This window comes from Elephas maximus, chromosome 7 (genome assembly GCF_024166365.1).
Source record: "Elephas maximus indicus isolate mEleMax1 chromosome 7, mEleMax1 primary haplotype, whole genome shotgun sequence".
Taxonomy (NCBI): Eukaryota; Metazoa; Chordata; class Mammalia; order Proboscidea; family Elephantidae; genus Elephas; species Elephas maximus.
In genome coordinates, this window is record NC_064825.1 from 60073151 (window position 1) to 60097376 (window position 24226).

The following is a 24226-nucleotide window of genomic DNA, read 5'->3' on the forward strand; positions in this document are numbered from 1 at the left end:
TTTTTGTTTTATAGCTCATATTTATTGACCACTTCACTCTGCCAGTCTTTGTGTTAAACCCTTTACATGCATTAATCCTCACAGCAACCCTATGAAGTCGTTGCTATTATTATCCTCATTTTTTCAGAGGCAGATGCTGAGCTTCAGAAAGGTAAAGGTACTTGCCCGCAGTCACAATAATCGGTGAGATCAGACTGGAACCCAGCTGTTTCTTAACTATCCTTGCTCTTGCTCACATAAGACTGTGGTACCCAGGCCTCACAAATGTCAAGAATAAATTGCTCTCTGGTAGAAATCCACAAGAGGGAAGAAAGCCAAAGAGAGAGAGAGGGTAAAAGGCATGAAGGAAGAACGGTCTGGCACAATATATGTTGCAGACCTCTGGATGATGGAATAGATAGATCCCAGAGGCCATCAAGAATAATGAGGGAAAGTGTTACCATCCAGACACCCTTTAAAGACTCATTGCTCTAAGGCAGGATTTTTTGGGGGTTATTTTCTTAAATTTTATTTATTTTGTTCGTGTTGCGAATATACACAGCAAAACATATACCAATTCAAGTTTCCACATTTACAATTTGGTGACATTAATTATATTCCTTGAGTTGTGCAACCATTCTCACCCTCCTTTTCTGAGTTGATCCTTCCTCATTAACATAAATTCCCTGGCCCCTAACTGCTGTTGTCAGTTTGATCCCGTATGGATAATTCTTAAAAAAGCATAACGCCCAAGGAAGACATTTTTTACTAGTTAAGCTAAACTATTATTTGGTTTTAAGAACTCTTCAAGGAATATTTTTGGTTTAAGGTTTAAAGATAATCTCAGGGCAATAGTTGCAGGGGTTCATCCACTTCCCATGGCTCCGGAAAGTCTGGAGTCTATGAGAATTTTATATTCTGTTCTGCATTTTCCCCCTTTTGATCAGGATTCTTCTATGTAATCTTTGATCAAAATATTCAGTAATGGTAGCCAGGCACCATCCAGTTCTGGTCTCATGGCAAAGGAAGCAGTTATTTATGGAGGCAACTAGCCACACATTCCATACCCTCCTCCTATTCCTGACTCTCCTTTCTCTGTTGCTCCAGGTGAATAGAGATCAACTGTTGTGTCTAAAATAATAATAATAATAATAAAAAACCTGTTGCTGTCAAGTTGATTCCAACTCGTAGTGATCCTAAGGCAGGTTTTAATTTATTGGACCTGCTAACATATCAAGCAACTGACTAGAGATGTCCTCAGGGCATCTAAAACTAAAGGTATCCAAATCCGAATCCATTATTTCATCTTCCTTTATTGGTCTTCTAAGGACAGCCCTCCCCAACATGCATACACTCCAGACTGGATGCGGCTGCAGTTACTTCATCCATCCCAGCGAATGGCACCACCATCTACCACTTGTCCAAGCCAGAAACCTCAAGATCATCTTTGACTATACTTCCACTTGACTTAAGATGATTATTAATGTTCTAACTTTTTAGCATGGAAAATTTCAAATACATACAAAAGTAGACAGAACAGTATAATGAACTCACGTATGCCAGTCACTCAGTTTCAACAATTGTCCACTCATGGCAAAGAGTTTATTGTAATTTCATAAACATCTATGATGTATAAACCATGTACTACATCCCAAGCTAGGGCCCAGGAATCCAAAAATGAACCAGGTCTGCTTGTTACCCAGTCTGGAGGAGATAGTATCTGATCTGGGTCCTGAAGAAGTTACCCAGTGGGAGTTACTCAGAAGAAAAAAGGTGGCCCTATTCCTTCATTCATTGGCTCTCTTGCAACAAATAATTATTAATGTGTGAGGCACTGTCCTTGGTGCTAGGAACACATCAGGAAACAAGATAGTGTTCCTGCCCTCACGAAGCTTGAGATTCAACAGGGGAAAGAGAAGTTAAACATGTAATTAGAAATGTGATGAGTATCTTGAAGGAGATGTACAGGGCACTATGTGAGTGGGCTTAATTTGGCCTGGGGATATCTGGGTAGGCTTTCACTAGGAAGTGATACTTAAGGGGAGGGGGGTGAAAGATGGTAGAGGTCAGCCAGGAGAAGAGAAAATTATTCCAGGGGTAAAGAATAGTACGAGAAGATCAGTGTGGGTGTAATGGTGAAAAAGAATGATACAAGATGAGCTGGTAAGGTGGGTAAGTGCAAATCCAGGAGGGCCTTGTCTTTCAGGCTAAGGTTTTTTTTTTTTTTTTTTTTTTTTTAAATAAAGGGACTTTTGTTTTAAGGCCAATGGAAAACCACTGAAGGCTTTTAAGCAGAGTAGTGGCATGTTTGCTCTTGCATTTAACAGGATCACCTTTGGCTACTGAGTGGGGAATAGATAGGAAGAAAGCAAAATTGGAAGTATGGAGGCCAGTTACAGAGTAGTTGAGGTATTCTAGGTGGTAGATAGCTATGGCTTGGACTAGAGTGGTAGGAGTGGGATGGAGAGAAGTGTGCTTAGTTTTAATAAATATTTAGGAGGTGATAATTTACAGAAATTAGTGATCAATTGAGTGATTGGCCATGGAAGCGAAAGAAAAGGATAACCTTCAGGTTTCTGCTTGAGCAAATGAAAAAAATACCCAGAAATACCACCCATTTACTATAGCCCAACTGAATGCTTGTCTTCTCAACCCCACTGAGCAAAAAGGCTACAATGTCTGGTAAAATCTCTTTGGGTAGCCAGAGACAGGCAGTAAGACATGGGGGCATGGAGGTCTAATTAGCTAGGATGCAAAAAGGAAGATCTGCAGTTCACTTGTACACTTACCTCTGGATGTATTTGATACACATACAGTCTTCTTGAATTCCTGATCTCCTCTTGGGTCTGCAAAGCCTCCTGACCAATAGGAACTCACACCTGTGCCTTCACCCATCCTTTTTCTACTGTTATTTCTCTCCCCCTCCCCCATACTCTCCACGGTGTAGGAGCAACCAGTAATCTATGAGCTGTCTTGGACTCTGTGGTTCTGACAAATTGTGGGCCCCTCTGAGGGAGCAGCCTTTTTAAAACTACTACCTCGTAGACCTGTTTAAAAAAAAAAAAAAAAAACTGGAAACGCTCATCCAGAGTCACTGTTACTAAGAGTAATGGCTTTATGCTGTATGGTTTGGTAGACTAGCCAACTAGGGTAGCATTACTAGGTAGCTGAGACTCAAGTCTCCTATATGGAAAGATGGATCTTTCATCTATATTAACAGCAAAGACACTTTTGAAGCAAAGTCAGCCTTAACCACTGCCATAACCACTGCCACACGTAAGTATTGCTTTGATACTGTAATTTTTCTTGTAGTTGATCCAATAAACCCCCTTTCTTCTGGGTGGTTGTTTTCATTTGGAAAATCTATGAGAAGTAAATTTCCCCACATATTATACGCAATGAAATTCATAAGTCAGATGCTGGGCCTAGCAAAGGCTTCCTCGATGCCCTCCTTCAACAGGGCTGTTCTAAAACATACTCAGAGCACCAGGGTGAGAAGAGGGCTGAGGACTGAATTTTGGAAATGCCAGCATTTGGGGAACCAGCAGAGGAAGGGAAGGTCAAGAAGAAAGTTGAGAAGGAAAATAAGGGTAAGAGAAGAATCAAGAGAAAGTAATGTCATGGAAGGAATCCAAAGGAAGAAAGACTTTCAAGGAGGAGAAGTGATCAACAGCATCAAATGTAGTGAAGATTTCCAATAAGGTCAGTGCTGAAAAGGGTATGTTGAATTTGGCAACATGGATGTCCTGAATCCCCAAGATACAATCTGTATAAGCAGAAAATGGAGGCAGAGGCCACAATGCAATGAAACAAATAAATGGAAAATGATGAAGTAGAATAAATAAGTGCAGAACCTCTTTTGAGAAAATTGGAAAACAGAATAGGTAGTAGCTGGAGAGTTAACGGCAGTCCCTGGGTGGGGACTACCAACTAAAAGAAGGCAAAGCTGAGGGATGGAGAGAGACAAATTCCTGATAACATCTATTTAACAACTATATTAAGCTCTGCCTGAAGTCAAAATCCACCCCCAAAATTTTTATTTATACAAATCAATAAATTCCTTTTTTGCTTATGCCAGTTTGAGTTGGGTTTTATCACTCGCAACCAAGAGTTATGAATATGTGTGGCAGATATTGCCTGCTGGTACTCATCCCCATATCCATTCTTGTATAATCTCCCCTGTACAACCAGGGCTTGAAGGATACTTGAAAACCACATTTCTCAGACTCCCTTGTCAGCTTGGTTCTAGTTAGGTTTTGCCACTGGGAACTCTCACGTGAAGTTTGAAGATGGGAGGAAGGGAGAAGCCCTTCTCCTTCTGGCAGTGCCTCTGACAACATCAGTGGTAGTGGTTCCTGCCTAGTGAAAGTGGAGGCTGTTCCAGCAGCATCAGCAATAAAAGCCCCAACAGCATCAACAGTGAGTGCAAATTTGGGGGCTTCAGCTCCTTGATCCTTGGGTAATATCTTTTCTCCTTTCTACTCCTCTAAACCAACATTATAGTAGCTTCCTGATTTCTGCATAAACCAACTTTTGCTCTTGTGCTTCTCCAGGCCTCCCCACAGCTCTGTAATGAATTCCTTGCATTAAATTCTTCTCTACTTGGAATACATATATAATGATTTCTGTTTCCTTATTGAACACTGCTTGATACAATATACAACCAGTTTTTTGTGCGTACACACCACACACACACACAAATGAGGTTCAGAGAGGTTGAGTAAGTTTCTCAAAGCCACAGTTAGTGGCCTAACTGGGATTGGAATTTAAACATGTCTGACTCTAAAGTTCTTATTCTTTCCCTGATCTACAGATGGTTTTTGTTGTTGGTGTTTTGTATTGTTTTTTCCATAGCTAAATGAAATAGAAGTATTCTTAAGAGAGTTGCTCGGGTGACCAAACTTGACGTTCTCTTTGGGTAGGGAAAAACCAAAAATGGCCATTATGGAGCAGATGGCTGGGATAGTAATCAAAGGAACAAACCTCTCTATAAAATCAAAGAGCAGGAGGGTGGGAATGAAGTTGTGAGGGAGGTGGAAAGATAAGGATAAGAGATTGTGGTCACGGAGTAGGATGCTGGAATTTAAGGAATTCCTATACAGATGGAGCAATTCTGAGTGATGACCAGGTTCAGGGTTTGGTCATAGTGATTTGGTGACTGAAGTGGGGATTTCAATCAGCAACGTCTTCAACAATTGCAAGGGTATATTCAAGAAGTTGTAGATGATGGCAACGAGAATGGTAGAGAGAATGCTATGGCTGACTGGCATGATGCCAAAGGAGGAGAAACTTAACCTGCATAGAAAGAGGAAGAGAAATGGTACATATATTTGTCGGAGTCATGCCAATGCTGGCCTGCTTCCCATCTATTAGGAAAGCTACAGGACCCTATGTACAACAGAACAAAACACAGCCTGGTCCTGCGCCATCCTCACAATCATTGCTATGCTTGAGCCCATTGTTGCAACCATTGTTTCAATCCATTTTGTTGAGGGTCTTCTTCTTTTTCACTGACCACCTACTTTACCAAGCATGATGTTCTTCTCTAGGGACTGGTCTCTCTGATAACATGTCCAAAGTACATGAGATGAAGTCTTGCCATCCTCACTTCTAAGGGGTACTCTGGCTGTACTTCTCCCAAGACAGATTTTTTTTTGTAGTTCATGGTATATTCAATGTTCTTCACCAACACCATAATTCAAAGGTGTCAATTCTTCGGTCTTCCTTACTCATTGTCCAGCTTTTGCATGCATATGAGGCGATTAAAAATATCATGCTTGGGTCAGGAGCACCTTAGTCCTCGAGAAGACATCTTTGCCTTTTAATGCTTTACAGAGCTCTTTTGCAGCAGCTTTGCCCAATGCAATATGTGATTTGATTTCTTGACTGCTGCTTGCATGGATGTTGATTGCAGATCCAAGTACAATGAAATCCTTGACAATGTCAATATTTTCTCTGTTTATCATGATGTTTCTTATTGGTCCAATTGTAAGGATTTTTGTTTTCTTTATGTTGAAGTGTAATCCACACTGAAGGCTGTAACCTTTGATCTTCATCAGTAAGTGCTTCAGGTCCTCTTCATTTTCAGCAAGCAAAGTTGTGTCATCCGCATATTGCAGGTTGTTAATGAGTCTTCCTCCAATCCTGATGCCCTGTTCTTCTTCATATACTCCAGCTTCTTTGATTATTTGTTCAGCATAGAAATTGAGTAAGTATAGGTAAAGGATACAACCCTGACATACACTGTCCCTGATTTTAAACCATGCAGTATCCCCTTGTTCTGTTCAAATGACCACCCATTGGTCTAAGTACAGGTTCCCTAAGAGCATAATTAAATGTTCTGGAATTCTCATTCTTCTCAATGATATCCATAATTTGTTATGATCCAAACAGTTGAACGCCTTTGCATAGTCAATAAAACATAGGTAAAAATCTTTCTGGTATCCTCTGCCTTCAGCCACAATCCACTAACATCAGCAATGACATCCTTCATTCCACATCCTCTTCTGAATCCATCTTGAATTTGTGGAAGTCCCCTGTCAACATACTGCTGCAACCATTTTTAAATTATCTTCAGCAAACTCTTACTTGCGTGTGACAATTATGATAAATTTCCGCATTTGGTTGGATCACCTTTCTTTGGAACGGGCATAAATACGGATCTCTTCCAGTCACTTGGCCAGGTAGCTGTCTTCCAAATTTCTTGGCATAGAAGAATGAGCACTTCCAGCATTGCATTTGTTTGTTGGAACATCTCAATTGGTATTCCATCAATTCCTGGAGCCTTGGTTTTCGCCAATGCCTTCAGTGTAGCTTGGATTTCTTCCTTCAATACCATCGGTTCTTGACCATGTGCTACCTTCTGAAATGATTGAACATAGGCCAACTCTTTTTGGTATAGTGACTCTGTGTATTCCTTCCAACTACTTTGGATGCTTCCTGCATTGTTCAGTACTTTACCCATAGAATCTTTCAATATTGCAACTCAAGGCTTGAATTTTTTCTTCAGTTCTTTCAGCTTGAGAAATGCTGAGTGTTCTTTCCACTGGTTTTCTAGCTCCAGGTCTTTGCACATTTCATTATAATACTTTACTTTGTCTTCTCAAGCTGCCCTTTGAAATCTTCTGTTTGCTCCTTGCTTCATTTCTTCCATTCACCTTAGCTACTCTACATTCAAGAGCAATTTTCAGAGTCTCTTCTGACAACCATTTTGGTCTTTTCTTTCTTTCCTGTCTTTTTAATGACCTTTAGCTTTTTTCATGTCTGATGTCCTTGATGTCATCCCAGAATTCACATGGTCTTTGGTCATTGGTGTTCAATGGGTCAAATTTATTCCTGAGATAGTCTCTAAATTCTGGTAGGACATATTCAAGGTCATATTTTGGCTTTCGTGGAATTGTTTTAATTTTCTTCAGCTTCAGTTTGCACTTGCATATGAGCAATTGATGGCTTAGTCCACAGCTGGCCCCTGGCCGTATTCTGACTGATAATATTGAACTTTTCCATCGTCTCTTTCCACAGATATAGTCTATTTGATTCCTGTGTATTCCATCTGGTGAGGTCCATGTGAGTAGTCACCATTTGTGTTGTTGAAAAAAGATATTTGCAATAAATAAGTTGTTGATCTTGCAAAATTCTGTCATAGGATATCCAGCATCATTTTTATCACCAAGGCCATGTTTTCCAACTATTTATCCTTCTTCTTCTTTGTTTCCAACTTTCACATTCCAATCTCCAGCAATTATCAATACAGCCTGATTGCACGTTCGATCAATTTCAGACTGCAGAAGTTGGTAAAAATCTTCGACTTCTTCATCTTTGGCTTTGGTGGTTGGTGCATAAAGTTGAATAACGGTCATGTTAACTGATCTTCCTTGTAGATGTAAGGATGTTATCCTATCACTGACAGTCTTGTACTTCAGAATAAATCTTGAAATATTCTTTTTGTGTGTGTGTGTGTGTGTGTGTGTGTGTGTGCTTTAAGTGAAAGTTTACAAATCAAGTCAGTCTCTCATACAAAAATTTATATACACCTTGCTATATACTCCTAGTTGCTCTGCCCCTATGAGAGAGCACACTCCTTCTCTCCATCCTCTATTTCCACATCCATTCAGCCAGCTTCTGTCCCCTTCTGCCTTCTCATCTCCCCTCCAGACAGGAACTGCCCACATAGTCTCATGTGTCTGCTTGATCCAAGAAGCCCACTCTTCACCAATATCATTTTCTATCTTATAGTCCAATCCAATCCCTGTCTGAAGAGTTGGCTTTGGGAATGGTTCCTGTCTTGCACTAACAGAAGGTCTGGGGACCATGACCTCTGGGGTCCTTTTAGTCTCAGTGAGACTATTAAGTCTGGTCTTTTTACGAGAATTTGAGGTCTGCAGCCCACTGCTCTCCTGTTCCTTCTGGGTTTCTCTGTTGTATTCCCTGTCAGGGCAGTCATCAGTTGGAGCTGGGCACCATCTAGTTCTTCTGGTCTCAGGCTGATATAGTCTCTGATTCACGTGGCCTTTTCTGTCTCTTGGGCTCATAATTACCTTGTGTCCTTGGTGTTCTTCATTCTCCTTTGCTCCAGGTGGGTTGAGACCAATTGATGCATCTTAGATGGCCACGAAATGTTCTTTTTGATTATGAATGTAACGCCATTCCTCTTCAATTTGTCATTCCCAGCATAGTAGACTGTGTGATTGTTTGATTCAAAATGGCCAATACCAGTCCATTTCAGCTCACTAATTCCAAGGATATCAGTCTTTATCCATTTTGTTTCATTTTTGTTGACTTCCAATTTTCTAGATGCACACTTCGTACCTTCCACGTTCCAATTATTAATGGATATTTGCAGCTGTTTCTTCTCATTTTGAGTCATGCCACATCAGCAAATGAAGGCCCTGGAAGCTTTACTCCATTCACATCATTAAGGACGACTCTACTTTGAGCTGGCAGCTCTTCCCCAGTTGTGTTTTGAGTGTCTTCTAACCTGAGGAGCTCATCTTCTGGCACTATATCAGACAGTGTTACGATGCTATTCATAAGGTTTTCACTGGTCAATATTTTTTTAGAAGTAGATTGCCAGGTCCTTCTTCCTATTCTGTCTTAGTCTGGAAACTCCACTGAAACCTGTCCACCACGGGTGACCCTGCTCACATTTGAAATACTAGTGGCATAGCTTTCAGCATCATAACTACACACGAGTCACCACAGTACAACAAACAGACAGACAAGTTGTGGAATGTAGAGAAGCATATTAACCATGGCGTGTGAGCTCAAGAGGGTACCATGGAATGCTTGAGATGGAGAGGTACAAGGAGGGGCATTAGAGCAGTTTGGAGGTGAGATTCTTCACTCTCCCTCACCCCACCTCCACTCTATTAGCAAGCCCTATAGACTATACCTTCTGAATATCTTTTAATCTGCACACATTCTCCATCCAGTCCAGGCCTCCAGGATCTACCACCTGGACCATAGCAACAACCTCCTCAATGGTCTCCCCACGTCCATTGTACCCTCCTTTCACCCACTGTCCACCCCGTAACAGCCAGAGTAGTCTGCCTAAAAGAGAAATCTCATCATGTCACTTCCTTGTCTAAAATCCCTGACCAGGTCTCTATTGCCCAAAGGATAGACAAAACTAATGCTTCCTAGTCTGACAGGGATGCACCCAACTCCCATGGACTTAGAAGCCCCAGTCTCCTTCTCCAGCCTCGTCTTTCACCAGCCCCCTACTCATTCCCTGTACTCAGCCTTGCTGAGCTGGTTGCAGTTCCCACTTCTGGCTGTGTCTTCTCCACTTGCTTTTCTCTGCTCACATTGTCTCTTCTGCCTGTAATCCTTCCTGACATGGTCGTACACCCAACCAAACCAAATCCGTTGCCATCAAGTCAATTCCGACTCATAGCGACCTTATAGGACACAGTAGAACTGCCCCAAAGGGTTTCCAATGCTGTAATATTTACAGAAGCAGATTGCCACATCTTTCTCCCATGGTGCAGCTGATAGGTTCGAACCACTGACCTTTCAGTTAGCAGCCAAATGCTTAGCCACTGTGCCACGAGGGCTCCTTATGGTAGCACACAGTAGGCAGTTAATATAAATTTGCCAAAGGAATTGTGTAAGTTCTACTCATCTTTAGAAATCAGTTCAAGTACTATATTATAGGTGAAGCCTTTTCTGATCCCTAGTCAAATAGTTGTCAGGCAGTTTGGAGCCTAAAAACTTGGTCAGTTTGTGACCAGGAAAGAACCAAGCGCTGTAGCCTTGACCAAGGTGACACTTGCTGCCCTAGATGCTATGGACACCAGGGGACTGGGCAGGAGGTGTCAGATTCTCTCTGCCAGCACGGCTCCTAAGGCTCCAGCTGGACCCCCTAGGGGCTGTATTCTGTAAATATGTTCCATGGTGCCAGGTCCCTCTGTCCTCTTTCCTCTTTCCAACTTGCCTCTGATACCCAGCGGGCATCGCTCAGCTTCCCTACCCTCAATCTCATTCCATTTGTTATGCCAAGTTCATGGGAATCAAAGCCTTGTCTTCTGGTATGGTGCTGCCTGAACCACCTGAAGTCTCAATTTGAGGGCTGGCAAAGAGAAGTCCCTCAGATGGCAATCCTGACCCAGTCAACTTTGCACAGGCATAGATGCCCCAGGCCCGATTGTTCCTCACACCTTGGGGCCAAGCTGTACTCAGTTATTTGTGAGTTCAGTCAAAGTCCTAGCTCTGCCTCTTACTTGCTGTGTAAACTCAGCATTCCTCTTCCTACTCTGGTCCTCTGTTTCACACTGTGTGTAGGTAGTCTGGAAGAATTCAGTTTATGATCTGGATTTAGGAATCATCTGTGCAGAAATGAAGCTTGTCCTCAGCCTTCCCTTCCCTTGATTCCCACAGCCTCATCTGAGCTTTAGAACCTCAAAAGAGAAATTGCTAAGATCCCAATTCAGGGAAAGAAGTAAGATTGGTCCACAACCACAGACGCAAGTGAAGAAGCATTCTGGCTTTATTGTAAAGAAACTGGGGATATAGGTGGGGCCAGATTTGCTTCAGGGGGCCCCTGAGTGACTGCAGCCTAGGAGGTCGGCCACTTTCTGGGGCTGGGGGAGGGCCTTGGCTGCATTTAGTTTGTCCACGTCACTGTAGCAGTAAACACTGGGGCCATGGATGAGGTACAGGCTGGGACCATCGGCAGAACATGAGTTGGGGCCAAGGGACTTTTCCACACACAGGGCCGCATCAACCTTATTGTGGGGCCAAGGGAGTGCAGTCCATACGGCTTGAGCGCCTAACTGCAGGTCCAGCCACCACAGCCGCTGTCCTGGGAAGAAAGCACCAAACATAATACGGCTTCCATGTCAGCGGGATCCTGACCCAGCCCTTTGCATGCCCTAGCAGGGATTTGTGCCATGTCAGCAGAATATGACACCCCCTAGCACCCAGAAGCCGCTTACCTGCCATGATGTGGAGCCGAGAAGACCCAGGGCAAGTAAAGGCTGCATCCACAGCATCAAGGCTCATCCCATGAGGACTCCCAAGTTCCTTCTCTAGCCGCTTTGGATAACCACTTACTAGGTTATAGCCTGCCTTTGTCAAGAAGATATACACCTGGGTGCCCTGAAGAACAAAGGACATTAATCAACATAGAGTTGAATATTCTTGCCTCAGTCTCTACCTCAGGCCTTTCCTTGGGCTAGCACACACCTGGATCAGATAGAGCTTGTCATCCCAGGAGAAGGCAGCATCCACCGCGGAAGGGCCCTGTGGCCACTGGTGAGCAACAGGCCAGCTATGCCACCCATCCCGGCTCGTGTCCAGACGCCAGTAGTGGGACCCTGTGGGGCAACAGAGTTGCTCTAGTGCTGTCGATAAACGGCCAAGCAAGGAAGAGGCTAGTGACAGATGCAGGGGTGAATTCTGAGAGGGAGGAAAGAATGCATCCAGAGGCCAAGAGAGAGGAGACCAGTGTGTGAGGGAGGAGTAGATCAGGACTTGGGCAGTAATGTTGGGCGTTGTGACTCGTTTCGAACTGGAGTCAGTAGGGGCTGACAGAAAGACAGGCACGGAAAACAGTTGTCAAGTTGCCAGACAAGGCCAATATCACTGGGTTTGGTGAGGGGCTCCCTATGCCTTGCAGGTGTCTATGTGCAATGATGTGGTCACAGACAAAGAGGTATAATGGCCAGAAGTTAGAAGGAAGCACCATAAGAAGTTTCTACTGAGTCTTCTTACTCTGGGCAGGAAAGTGAGGGAGTAGCTAGGTTAGCATCCCGTTTTCCTTCTTCCCTTCACATAGCAACTTATCAAAGGAATTGTCTAGGCTGCCTTTTAACCTTTCTTACTCAATCCACTCCAATTATACTTTTGTTTTCCTTTTCCACTGAAATTGATCTTATCAAGCCACCAGTATCTTCCATTTTGCCAAATCCAATGGTCTATTCTGTCTTCATCTTAGTCTAACTCTCAGCAGCATTTAACCACTCACTGCTTCTTCTTTAAGTATTTTTTATTGATCTTGAATTCTGTGATACCAGCCTGATATCTAAATATCGGAATCCCCTAGGGCTTAGTTTGGGCCTCTTCTCTTTTCTGTCTCTACCCACACCCTTGGTGATTTAATGACTCTCAATCTGTTCTCTTCAGCTCTGACCATTCCCTTGAGCTGCAGGCTCAAACTCAATTGCCTACCTGATATACTCATTTGGCTGTCTCATTAGGCACCTCAAACCTAACATGTCCAGACTGATTACTGCCTCCTCTAAGTACACAGAAATACACACACACACATACACACACACATACTCCTCTAGTCCTCCCCCAGTCTTTCTCAATTTAAGAAAATAAAACCACCATCTACCCAGTCCCAAAAAGTTGAGTTATTCTTTAAAACCCTCTTTTCCCTTCTTCACTGCAAACAATATCCAATCTATCATTGATCTGTCAAATTCACCTACAAAATATATCATGAATACACTGCACCACCCTCACTGCTGTCATCCTATCCAAGCCATTCACACCTTTTATTTGGTCTACTATAGAAACTACCAGCTAGATTCCCTGCTTACATAATTGAACCTCTATAACTTACTCTCCACAAAAAGCCAGGATGATCTTTCCGAAATAAATCAGAACGTATCATGTCTCTGCTCAAGACCTTCTCATGGTTTCCTTTCACAGTTGAAAATCCGTAGCAGTTGTGTGTAATCTGGACTCTGCCTCCCTCTCTAACCTCTTTCAAGCTACCTTCTTGCTCCTTCACTCTTTTCCAGCCACACTGGTTTTCTTTCCTGATTCCTCAAAGTATTTGCTGTTAATCCTACCTAAAATACATTTTCTCCTGTCAATTCTGACTCATGGTGACCCTATGTGCTAACAGAGCTCTATAGGGTTTTCTTGGCTGTAATCATAATGGAAGCAGATCACTAGGCCTTTTCTTCCTTTTCTTTCTCATTACTGCTGGGTGGGTTCAAACTGCCATCCTTTAGGTTAGCAGTCAAGTGCAAACCATTTGTACCACCTAGGGACCTTCCTCCTGTGCTTTGCACGGCTAATTCATTTTCATCACTGAAATCTCAGCTCAAATATCATCTCCTCAGAGAAAGGACCCGCTCATTCCGCTCAGCTCTATCCCATTATCCTGTCTTATTTCTGTCACACCTCTTAATACTCTCTAAAGGTATTCTTTCCTTCTTTCTCTTCATTATGCCCTCTCTCCATCTAGCAGGCTCTATGAGAATAGGCACCTTGTCTGTTATCTTGACTACTGTAACAGAGTACCTAGAAGAATGTCCAGAACTGATCAGGTGCTTAATAAATACTTGCTGAATTAAAGGGGTGGTGTTCTCGCCACAGTCACAAATTCTCTTTATAGATGTGTACTGGGCATGTCATGGTGACTGACATACACATCTTCTCCTTCTGCTGAAACTACCCTGCTCATTGTCCTCTACTTTGAGAACCAGTGCTGTGCTGCTCTTTGTGCAGAGGGATTAACTAATGAGCTCCTAATCTCTCAGTAGCCAAGACATAGGCTGGCCATCAGCCACTTTAATATAATCTGGTATGAAAATATGGCCTGGGACGATTAGATTCTCCCTCTGGAATTCTGACTAGAGAAAGCAGAGCAACTGAGGCAGTTATTATTTGGAGCTGAAGCTGAAAGTTCATGAAACAAAGAGAAGTGAAGAGGACAGGATGGCACATGTGCAAGTAAAAGTTGTGAAGAAGCAGAAAGAAAAAATAAGAAACTATGAGACAGAGAAAAGAGAAAGACCAGAGAGAGGAGAGGACCAGCCCCACCCTGAGTAGCTGGGTCACATTTGTGCTTTCACCAAGATAGTATGTCCTCACCTCAGCTGGGTGTTTTTAAACATAATGGTGTTCTCTCCATGCCTACATGCTCTCTCAGCAGCTATGGAACATAGCTAATACTTCTGATTTGGGAATAAAGAAGCAATCATTAGCTTCAGCTGGATTTTCATCGTGGCCACATGGTCTTCCTACAGCTCTGTGATCTTCCCATGGCTAGGTGTTCCCTCTACATCTCTGAGTGGTCACTGGAGGCCTGTTTTCTCAACCTACCTCTGGATCTGATTTTGCCTATGTGCTCTCATCATAGATGTATAGTCTCCCGGTACTCTCATGTTCTTACTAGGGCATTTGTTCTCAGTATAGTTCCGTATTTGCACCACAGGTATATGTTTTCATTGCCGCTTTATGTTCTCATTACGGTGTGCATTCCTGATGTGGGGATATGATCTCTTTGTGGCTGAGTATTTTTCATTAAACTGGGCAGTCATAGCTGTCCAGGCTCATGCAGGGTGATGGAGCAAAAAAATGTATTTTCACTAGTCTATATTCTCACCACTACCTTGTATTTGTATCTGATTATATATACATCATATGGTGGGTATAACAAGGTTATTCACTCCACCTCTTGGAGCTGTTCTCAAGTTTGGAGAAGACTCATAACTACCTGCCTGCTTAATCCCAGAATATCTCTAGGTATTATTAGATGGCATGTACCAGTTGATATCACAAATCTGGAGACAAGCGTCTCCACTGGCCACTTAGAGGGGAAACCTAAGGCTAGAAAGCCAAATATTGAATATACTATGTACTGCCAAAACAACAAACAAATCTGTCTTGGAAGAAGTACAACAAGAATGCTCCTTAGAAGTAAGGATGGTGAAACTATATCTTACATACTTTGGACATGTCATCAGGAGGGATCAGTCCCTGGAGAAGGACGTCATGGTTGGTAAAGCAGAGGGTCAGTGAAAAAGGAGACCCTCAATGAGATGAATTGACACAGTGGCTGCAACAATGGGCTCAAGCATAACAACGATTGTAAGGTTGGTGCAGGATCGGGCAGTGTTTCGTTTTGTGGTACATAGGATCGCTGTGAGTCAGATCTGACTCGACAGCACCTAACAACAACCACAAAGGTCCTAGGGTACTCAACACTTCTGGGTGGATTCTCAGCAATGGGAATACCTCATCCCCAGGGAATGCTGTACCAAGGCACGTGGGAAAAGTCAAAGCCTCTGAGTACCACTTGAAGGGGAGCCAGAAGACCTGGAGCACGGGGGATATGAGAAAAGAACCATAGATGGTACTGAGAGGTAGACAGATGGATGAAGTTAGACTTGGACAATGAGAAAAAATATTGAAAAATATGCAGCAGAAGAGACGAGAGACATGAAAGTGTGTGTTAAGGATGAGGGACAGATGGGGCAAGATAGGGACACAGTGATGAGAATGGCAGAAATAGGTCAGGAATGGAAGACCCAGTGGAAGAGATGCGAGGTATGGAGACAGAAAATAGAGAATAGAGAACTGGGGGGATCTGTTACCAGCGAAGGCATAGGTGGCACCGTGGATGTCAGACAGCAGTGCAGACAAGACGAGATCTGGGCTACAGCGCCCAGGTCTGTTCCCCATGCCAGGGTAGGTACCACTCTCATGGTCAGTCCGATTACTATGTCCAGGGCCATGGCCTGCGGGGGTGAAGAAATAGGTGAGCGGAACACAGAGGGAGGCCAGAGGTCAGAACGAGATATGAGGTAGAAGAGAAGCCTGGGATTAGTGGGAGTAGAGCTTCATATGAGGACAAAAGGGAAGGGGCAGGATGAAAATGGCGCTGGGGGGAAGGGCCAAGGTGTTGTAATATAGAGTTAAGATGGGAGCTGGGGTACGTGGGTTCACAAGGTTAGGTAGGGGAGCTGGACAAATTCCAGTGGGCCCCAGGGGCAAGGGCTTTCTCACCTCTGCCAGGGCAGGACATGAAGTAGTCTCGGGCATCCCGAGGGTACTTGGGAGGCACCTCTCCCGTGATAGGATTGAAACGCAGGAATTTGTTACCCTGGAAGCAGTAGTAGCGGCCGATCCATCGCAAGGCAGAGGAGCAGTTCCCCACAGCTGTCCAGGAACGCTCCTTTTTGGCTCCCGTAGCAAAGTCCCAGAACCACTTGTGGTTACCTTTGTCCAATCAAGCAACAAGCATTCAGTGAGGTCAGGTTATGCTCAGCCTGTGCTTGCACTGGGCCCCAAGACACACCCAATATGGTCCTGGCCACATGGAGCTCACCAACCAGCAGGGAGACAATTGAGGAGAGTGAAAATCCCATAAAATGGGGCAGCAAAACTGCACATCATCACCTCAACAAGGGCAGGGGTAAGAGTCAGGGAAAACTTCCAGAGAAAGTGAAACAAACAAAACTAAAGAGGGGGAAGATAGAACTCCAGAGAGAAGAAAGATCCCAAAGCATGAAGCAAATTGTGTGAACAGAGAACAGCACAGAGTTTCTAGAGCTTAGTATTCAAGGTAAGGGCACAATAAGAGAAGAGGCTGGAGGGTCAATAGGGGCTTGGTCATGGGGAGATTTGTATACCAGACTAAGGAACGTAGATGTGTCCCGAGGGTCATAGGGAACAATGAGAAACTTTTAGCAAAATCATACCCAGTTTAAAAAAAAAGTTGTCATAGTGTTGATTCCAACTCATGGTGACCCAACGTGTTGCAGAGTAGAACTGCACTCCATAGGATTTTCAAGGCTGTTGATCTTTCAAAAGCAGATTGTCAGGCCCTTCTTCCAAAGTACCTCTAGATGGATTTGAACCACCAATCTCTCAGTTAGTAGTCAAGCACTTAACTGTTTGTGCCACTCAGTTACCTTGCCCAACATGTCTTCCAGTCATCCTCTCCGCCCAGTACTTGACCTGTAGACTGTAACTGGTTTCTCTAGTTCTTCTCTTCCTTAGAAAGCCATTTAGTTGTTCCACCAGCACCATCATCACTACAACTATCACCATTATTATTGACACCACTACCACCAGCATCCCCAACCAGCCCAGCATCTTGGATTTCAGTCTGAACTGACCTTGGAAGAAGAGGACACCTTCTTGTTGGCATTCTCCACGGGGACATTCCACAGCTGCATCCAGTGGGGATGGGATTCCAGGAAATTCATCTTGGAGCAACTTTGGATACCCTTTCTCCTTCTTCCCAGGAGGATACACCCAGACTTTGTCTCCCTGCAAACAAAAGCACTCTCTTTTTAACTCTGCACTCCCAGATACTGCTACTCTGCATTCACAATGAATACTTACACAATATCCTTCTACTGCCCTACACATTCTCAGTCCATCTGTGGACAGCAACATGTTGTCTCCTTGCATAAATACATACATTCAGTTTGTGAAAACCCAGGCACTATTACCATAACGCACGCACACATCTGATTGTGCACAATCAGGCACTCTGGAGTCACGCTCATCTGTAACACCATCAGTCTTGGCAAACAACATCCACAAATATTCATCCCCAAATCATCCATCCATTCATACATTCATTTGTCTTGTTATTCATTCAAGACACAGTCGCTGAATGCATGCTATATGCCAGGTGCTGTGCTAGGCACTGGATAAAGGGATGACAAGACCCTGTCTCTGCCTTCGAGGAATTCACCATACAAAAGCAAGAAGAATCCATACAATCCCAGCAGTGGAACTCTAAGGTGGTGAGCATGCAAACTGCATTGGGAGTATGGGGGAGTGCCTAAATCTGCCTAGAGAAGTCCTGCAAGGCTTTACAGAGGAGGAAGCATTTTGGCCAAGAGTTGAAACAAACAACAACAAAAAAAACCAATCTGTTGCCATCTGGTCAATTCCGACTCATAGTAACCCTATAGGAGAGAGTAGAAGTGCCCCAGTAGGGTTTCCAAGGAGCAGCTGGTGGATTGAACCTACTGACCTTTTGGTTAGCAGCTTGTTATGGATTGAATTGTGTCCCCCCAAAATGTGCGTCAATTTGGCTAAGCCATGATCCCCAGTATTGTGTGATTGCCCACCATTTTGTCATCTGCTGTGATTTTCCTATGCATTATAAATCCTACCTCTATCATATTAATGAGGCAGGATTATTGGCAGTAATGTTATCGAGGCAGGACTCAATCTACAAGATTAGATTGTATTGTAAACCAATCTCTTTTGGGATATAAAAGAAGTAAGCAGAGACACATGGGGACCTTATACCACCAAGAAAGCAGCACCAGGAGCAGAGAGTGTCCTTTGAACCTGGAGTCCCTGTGCTCAGAAGCTCCTAGACAAGGGGAAGACTGATGACAAGGATCTTCCTACAGAGGTGACAGAGAGAGAAAGCCTTCCCCTGGAACTGATGCCCTGAATTTGGACTTCTAGCCTACTACCCCCATGCGTCTGTCAGTTTTTCATACTGTGGGGGCTTGCGTGTTGCTGTGATGCTAGAAGCTATGCCACCGGTATTCAAACACCAGCAGGGTCACCCACGGCAGATAGGTTTCAGCTGAGCTTTCAGGCTAAGACACACTAGGAAGAAGGACTCGGTGGACTACTTCTGAAAAGAATTAGCCAGTGAAAGCCTTATGAATAGCAGCAGAACATTGTCTATATAGTGCTAGAAGATGAACTCCTCAGGTTGGAAGGCACTCAAAAGACGACTGGGAAAGAGTTGCCTCCTCAAAGTTGAGTCGTTCTTAATGATGTGAATGGAGTCAAGCTTTCAGGACCTTCATTTGCTGATGTGGCATGACTCAAAATGAGAAGAAGAAACAGCCGCAAACATCCGTTAATAATCGGAATGTGGAATGTACAAAGTACGAATCTAGGAAAATTGGGAATAGTCAAAAATGAAATGGAACTTATAAACATTGATGTCCTAGGTATTAGTGAGCTGAAATGGACTGGTATTGGCCATTTTGAATCGGATAATAATATGGTCTACCACGACGGGAATGACAACTTGAAGAGGAATGAAATTGCATTCATCGTCAAAAAGAACATTTCAAGATCTATCCTGAAGTACAACGCTGTCAGTGATAGAAATATATCCATAAGCCTACAAGGAAGACGAGTTAATACGACTATTATTCAAATTTATGGACCAACCACTAAGGCCAAAGTTGAAGAGATTGATGATTTTTTTTACCAGCTTTTTCAGTCTGAAATGACTGAACATGCAATCAGGATGCATTGATAATTACTGGGGATTGGAATGTAAAAGTTGGAAACAAAGAAGAAATGGTAGTTAGAAAATATGACCGTGGTGATAGAGATGATGCCAGGGATCATATGATAGAATTTTGCAAGACCAACAACTTCTTCATTGCAAATACCTTTTTTCACCAACGTAAACTAGTGACTATACATATGGACCTTGCCAGGTGGAACACACAGGAATCAAATAGACTACATCTGTGGAAAGAGACAATGGAAAGCTCAATATCATCAGTCAGAGCAAGGCCAGGGCCAAATGCTGAACATCAATTGTTCATATGCAAGTTCATGTTGAAACAGAAGAAAATTAGAATAAGTCCACAAGAGCCAAAATACGACCTTGAGTATATCCCACCTGAATTTAGAGACTATCTCAAGAATAGATTTGATGGGTTGAACACTAATGACCAAAGACCAGACGGGTTGTAGAATGACATCAAGGACATCATATATGAAGAAAGCGAAAGTCATTAAAAAGACAGGAAAGGAAGAAAAGACCAAAATAGCTGTCAGAAGAGACTCTGAAACTTGCTCTTGAATGTCTGGCAGCTAAAGCAAAAGAAAGAAATGATGAAGTAAAAGAACTGAACAGAAGATTTCAAAGGGTGGCTAGAGAAGACAAAGTGAAGTATTATAATGACATGTGCAAAGAGCTGGAGATGGAAAACCAAAAGGGAAGAACATGCTTGGCATTTCTCAAGCTGAAAGAACTGAAGAAAAAATGCAAGCCTCGAGTTGCAATAGTGCAGGATTCTATGGGGGAAAATATTAAGCAATGCAGGAAGCATCAAAAGGTGGAAGGTATACACAGAGTCACTATACCAAAAAGAGTTGGTCAAAGTTCAATCATTTCAAGAGGAAGCATATGATCCGGAACCGATGGTACTGAAGGAAGAAGTCCAAGCTGCAATGAAGGCAAGGGTGAAAAACAGGCCTCCAGGAATTGATGGAATATCAATTGAGATGTTTCGACAAACAGATGTAGCGTTGGAAGTGCTTACTTGTCTATGCCAAGAAATTTGGAAGACAGCTCCTGGCCAACTGACTGAAAGAGATCCTTATTTATGCCTATTCCCAAGAAAGGTGATACGACCGAATGTGGAAATTATCAAACAATATCATTAATATTACAAGCAAGTAACATTTTGCTGAAGATCGTTCAAAAGCGGCTGCAGCAGTATATCAACAGGAGCTGAAATTGCTAGAAGTTCAGGCCAAATTCAAAGGAGAGAACGTGGAACCAGGGATATCACTGCTGATGTCTGATGGATCCTGAGTGAAAGCAGAGAATACCAGACAGATGTTTACCTGTGTTTTATTGACTATTCAAAGGCATCCAACTGTGTGGATCATAACAAATTATGGGTAACATTGAGAAGAATGGGAATTCCAGAACACTTAATTGCACTCATGAGGAACTTGTACTTAGATAAAGAGGCAGTTTGAAGTTAGGAAAGGTGTGTGTCAGGGTTGTATCCTCTCACCATACTTATTCAGTCTGTATGGTGAGCAAATAATCTGAGAAGATGGACTATATGAAGAAGAACAGGGCATCAGGACTGGAGCAAGACTCTTGAACGACCTGTGTTATGCAGATGACACAACCTTGCTTGCTGAAAGTGAAAAGGACTTGAAGCACTTATTGATGAAGATCAAAGACCACAGCCTGCAGTATGGATTACACCTCAACATAAAGAAAACAAAAATCCCCACAACTGGACCAATAAGCAACATCATGATGAATGGAGGAAAGATTGAAGTTGTCAAGGGTTTCATTTTACTTGCATCCATGGAAGCAGCAGTCAAGAAATCAAAAGACGCGTTGCACTGGGCAAATCAGCTGCAAAAGACCTCTTTAGAGTGTTCGAAAGCAAAGACATCGCCTTGAAGACTAAGGTGCTCCTGACCAAAGCAATGGTGTTTTCAATCGCCTCATAGGCATGCGAAAGGTGGGCAATGAATAAGGAAGATGGAAAAATTGATGGCTTTGAATTGTGGCGCTGGTGAAGAATATTGAATATGCCATGGCCTGCCAAAAGAAGGAACAAGACTATCTTGGAAGAAGCACAATCAGAATGTTCCTTAGAAGCAAGGATGGAGAGACTCAGTCTCACATACTTTGGACTTGTTACCAGGAGGGATCAGTCCCTGGAGAAGAACATCATGCTTGGTAAACAAGAGGGTCAGTGAAAAAGAGGAAGACCCTCAATGAGATGAATTGACACAGTGGCTGCAACAATGGACTCAAGCACAAAAACAGTTGTGAGGATGGTGTGGGGCCTGGCAGTGTTTCATTCTGTTGTGCATAGGGTTGCTGCGGGTCAGAACCAACTCAACGGCATCTAACAATAACAGCAACAGCCTACTAGACTGGGAGAGAATAAACTTGTTTATTGCTTGTTGAAGCCATCCACCTGTGGTACTTGTGTCATAGCAGCACTAGGTAACTAAGACACAGCAGCAGTTCTTAAGCGCTGCACCACCAGGGCTCCATGAGTTAAGTGAGCAACAATTTTCCAGATGGACAAGTGAGGAAAGGGTGTTACCAGCAGGGGGAGCAGTGTAAAAGGGAGCCCAGACACAAGGAATCACAGCGTGCTCAGAGAGTTTATATAATCTCATGTGGCTGGCACACAGTTAATCTGGCCGGGGAGGAGATAAAACTGAAAAGATAACCAATGGCCAGATCATGAGACCTCATGCATACCTGGCTTGGAGTGGCCAGGTTTATGGAGCAGTTTTACTGTGTAACACATGGGGTTGCCGCGAGTCAGAATCAATTCGATGGCAATGAGTTTGGTTTTGTTTTTTTGGAACATCTAAGTTAGAGATGTCTGCTAGGAAATTGGAAAGAGACGTCTGGAGCTCAGGAGAGAGATCTAGATCTGGTACTTACAGCATAGAGTCCTCATAGCCATGGCAATGATTGAGATCACCCTATGAGGGTATTGAGAGGCTAGGACAGATCCCGGAGGAAGATTCGGGGATTGGCAGAGGATAAGAAGCCTGAGAAGAGCAGGGAGAGAGGCAGGAGGGAAAGCAGAGTTTGTAGTCAGGGCTGCCCCAAACCATAAGCACACTTGTACAAGTGAGAAGAAGGCACCCCTTCCTCTGAGCGCTGGGTCAGGGCTCATGGCTTGGTGCACAGAGTGGGCTGGGCTTTATCCTCCACTTGTCCCTTGGCCAGGTGCCATTGTGGTGTGAACAACCCGACCAGCCATATGAAGAGGACCTGAATGCAGAGGCATGAAACCAAGGAAAGAAATTGTCAAGAAGGAAAGAATGGCCAACAGCGTGAGGTATAGCAGAGAGGTCAAGAACTAAGATTAGGAATGAAGAACAGCCACTAGATGTGTGGTACCTGCCCTGCACACACACAGGCACACTCCCTTTGCCAGATCATCTGCGGGAAAGGAAGGCACAGACAGAGGAAACTTGGTACCTATTGGTCTGGGCTCAGTGTTAGGACCACTTGGGGGAAGGCCTCTTGGGTAGATGCCAGCCCTTCCTGGTTCAACCCTGACCTTGGCCCAGCAGTACCTTGATCAGGAAGACGCTGTCATGACCACGGCGGAATGCAGCATCCACATGGCCAGTGAAATTCTTCCAGTGTTCTGAGATTGACTCTCGGGCCCATTTGTGACCCTTCCACACGAAGTCCCCTGAAAAACCCACGGTCGTTCAGGGACCCAGAACAAACATTTGGCCTAAGAGATAGTTACAGAGAAGCTGCGAGTGATGCCCTCAGTTAATTCCTAAGACTGCACACGGATGGAGAGCCCCTCTGTGAAGGGGACCAAGTCTGGGGCCTCCAAGTGCCCCAAGACAGCCCCTCCTACCTTTAAAAAACAGCATGGTCCCACTGTCATCCAGGGTGGCAGCATCAAAGCCCCAGCCATCCGAGCATCGTTCTGAGGGTGGGAAGGGGCATGGCAAAGTAAAAAACCAGTGATAAAAGACAGAGACACAGCCAGACAGAAAGACAGACTCAGGGAGTCTGGGCCTTACCTAGGATGTCTGGGTCTGGCTTGGTCCCGTTCCCACCTTCAGCTCCATTCACAGGGGCACTAGTCCTGGAGATAAAACAGATGCCTGGGTCTACTGTGACCAATGCTTCTCCCTAAGCTCTTGACTCCAAACCTAAAACAGACCAGTTGCCATCAAGTGGATTCCAACTCATGGCAACTCCATGTGTGTCAGAATAGAACTGTGCTTCACTGGGTTTTCAGTGGCTGATTTTTCAGAAGCACGTCATCAAGCCTGTCTTTCCAGGCATGTCTAGGTGGACTTGAACTTCCAACTTTTTGGTTAGCAGCTAGCACGTTGACTGTTTGTACCACCCAGGGACTCCTACCCCAAATTTACCCCAGGTCTAAAAAAACTGACCTCATCCCACCTTAGCCCAGACCCCAGTCCTCCAGCCCTAGTCCCAACTTTACTCACGAAGCAAGAGGGTAGGCGATGGCCAGGGACCAGCACAGGCCCAACAACCCCAGCACAACAGGTGCTCCCGTTCCCCCAGCCATACTGAGTCTGAGAGGTCACAGGACAGCTCTAGGCCCCTGGTTGAACCCCCTATATAGTGATGGCAGCAGCGCCACCCCCACCTCCAGCCCTAGTGGAAATGAGCTGCCTCCCAGGACTATGCCAATATTGGCTGATTACATCATTGCAAATAAGGTCAGAGTCTGGACAAAAGCCTGAGTCCAGGACTCCCTCTTCCCGGCATAGG

At 44.0% G+C, this 24226-nt stretch overlaps 1 protein-coding gene across 1 annotated transcript; it reads right to left on the minus strand.

Annotated features, from left to right (window-relative positions):
* Positions 1–11009: 11009 nt before the first annotated feature.
* On the minus strand, positions 11010–24020 carry HPX (hemopexin). The gene is made up of 10 exons (XM_049891386.1): positions 23938–24020; positions 23503–23567; positions 23334–23405; positions 23035–23156; positions 17343–17496; positions 16228–16440; positions 15816–15959; positions 11665–11795; positions 11415–11577; positions 11010–11281 (listed from the first exon to the last, which is right to left on the minus strand). The coding sequence occupies exons 1-10, from the start codon at positions 24018–24020 to the stop codon at positions 11010–11012; spliced, it is 1419 nt and encodes a 472-aa protein (XP_049747343.1).
* Positions 24021–24226: the final 206 nt, after the last annotated feature.

Bases quoted from the DNA above. Each gene is read 5' to 3' on its own strand.
- HPX (XM_049891386.1), bottom strand. From the start codon at position 24,020: ATGGCTGGGGGAACGGGAGCACCTGTTGTGCTGGGGTTGTTGGGCCTG. The intron at 23,157-23,333 runs GTAGGAGGGGCT...TGGGTTTTTCAG, and splicing joins GACCATGCTGTTTTTTAAAG to GGGACTTCGTGTGGAAGGGT. The intron at 11,796-15,815 runs GTAACAGATCCC...GTTGCCCCACAG, and splicing joins TGCCACCTATGCCTTCGCTG to GGTCCCACTACTGGCGTCTG.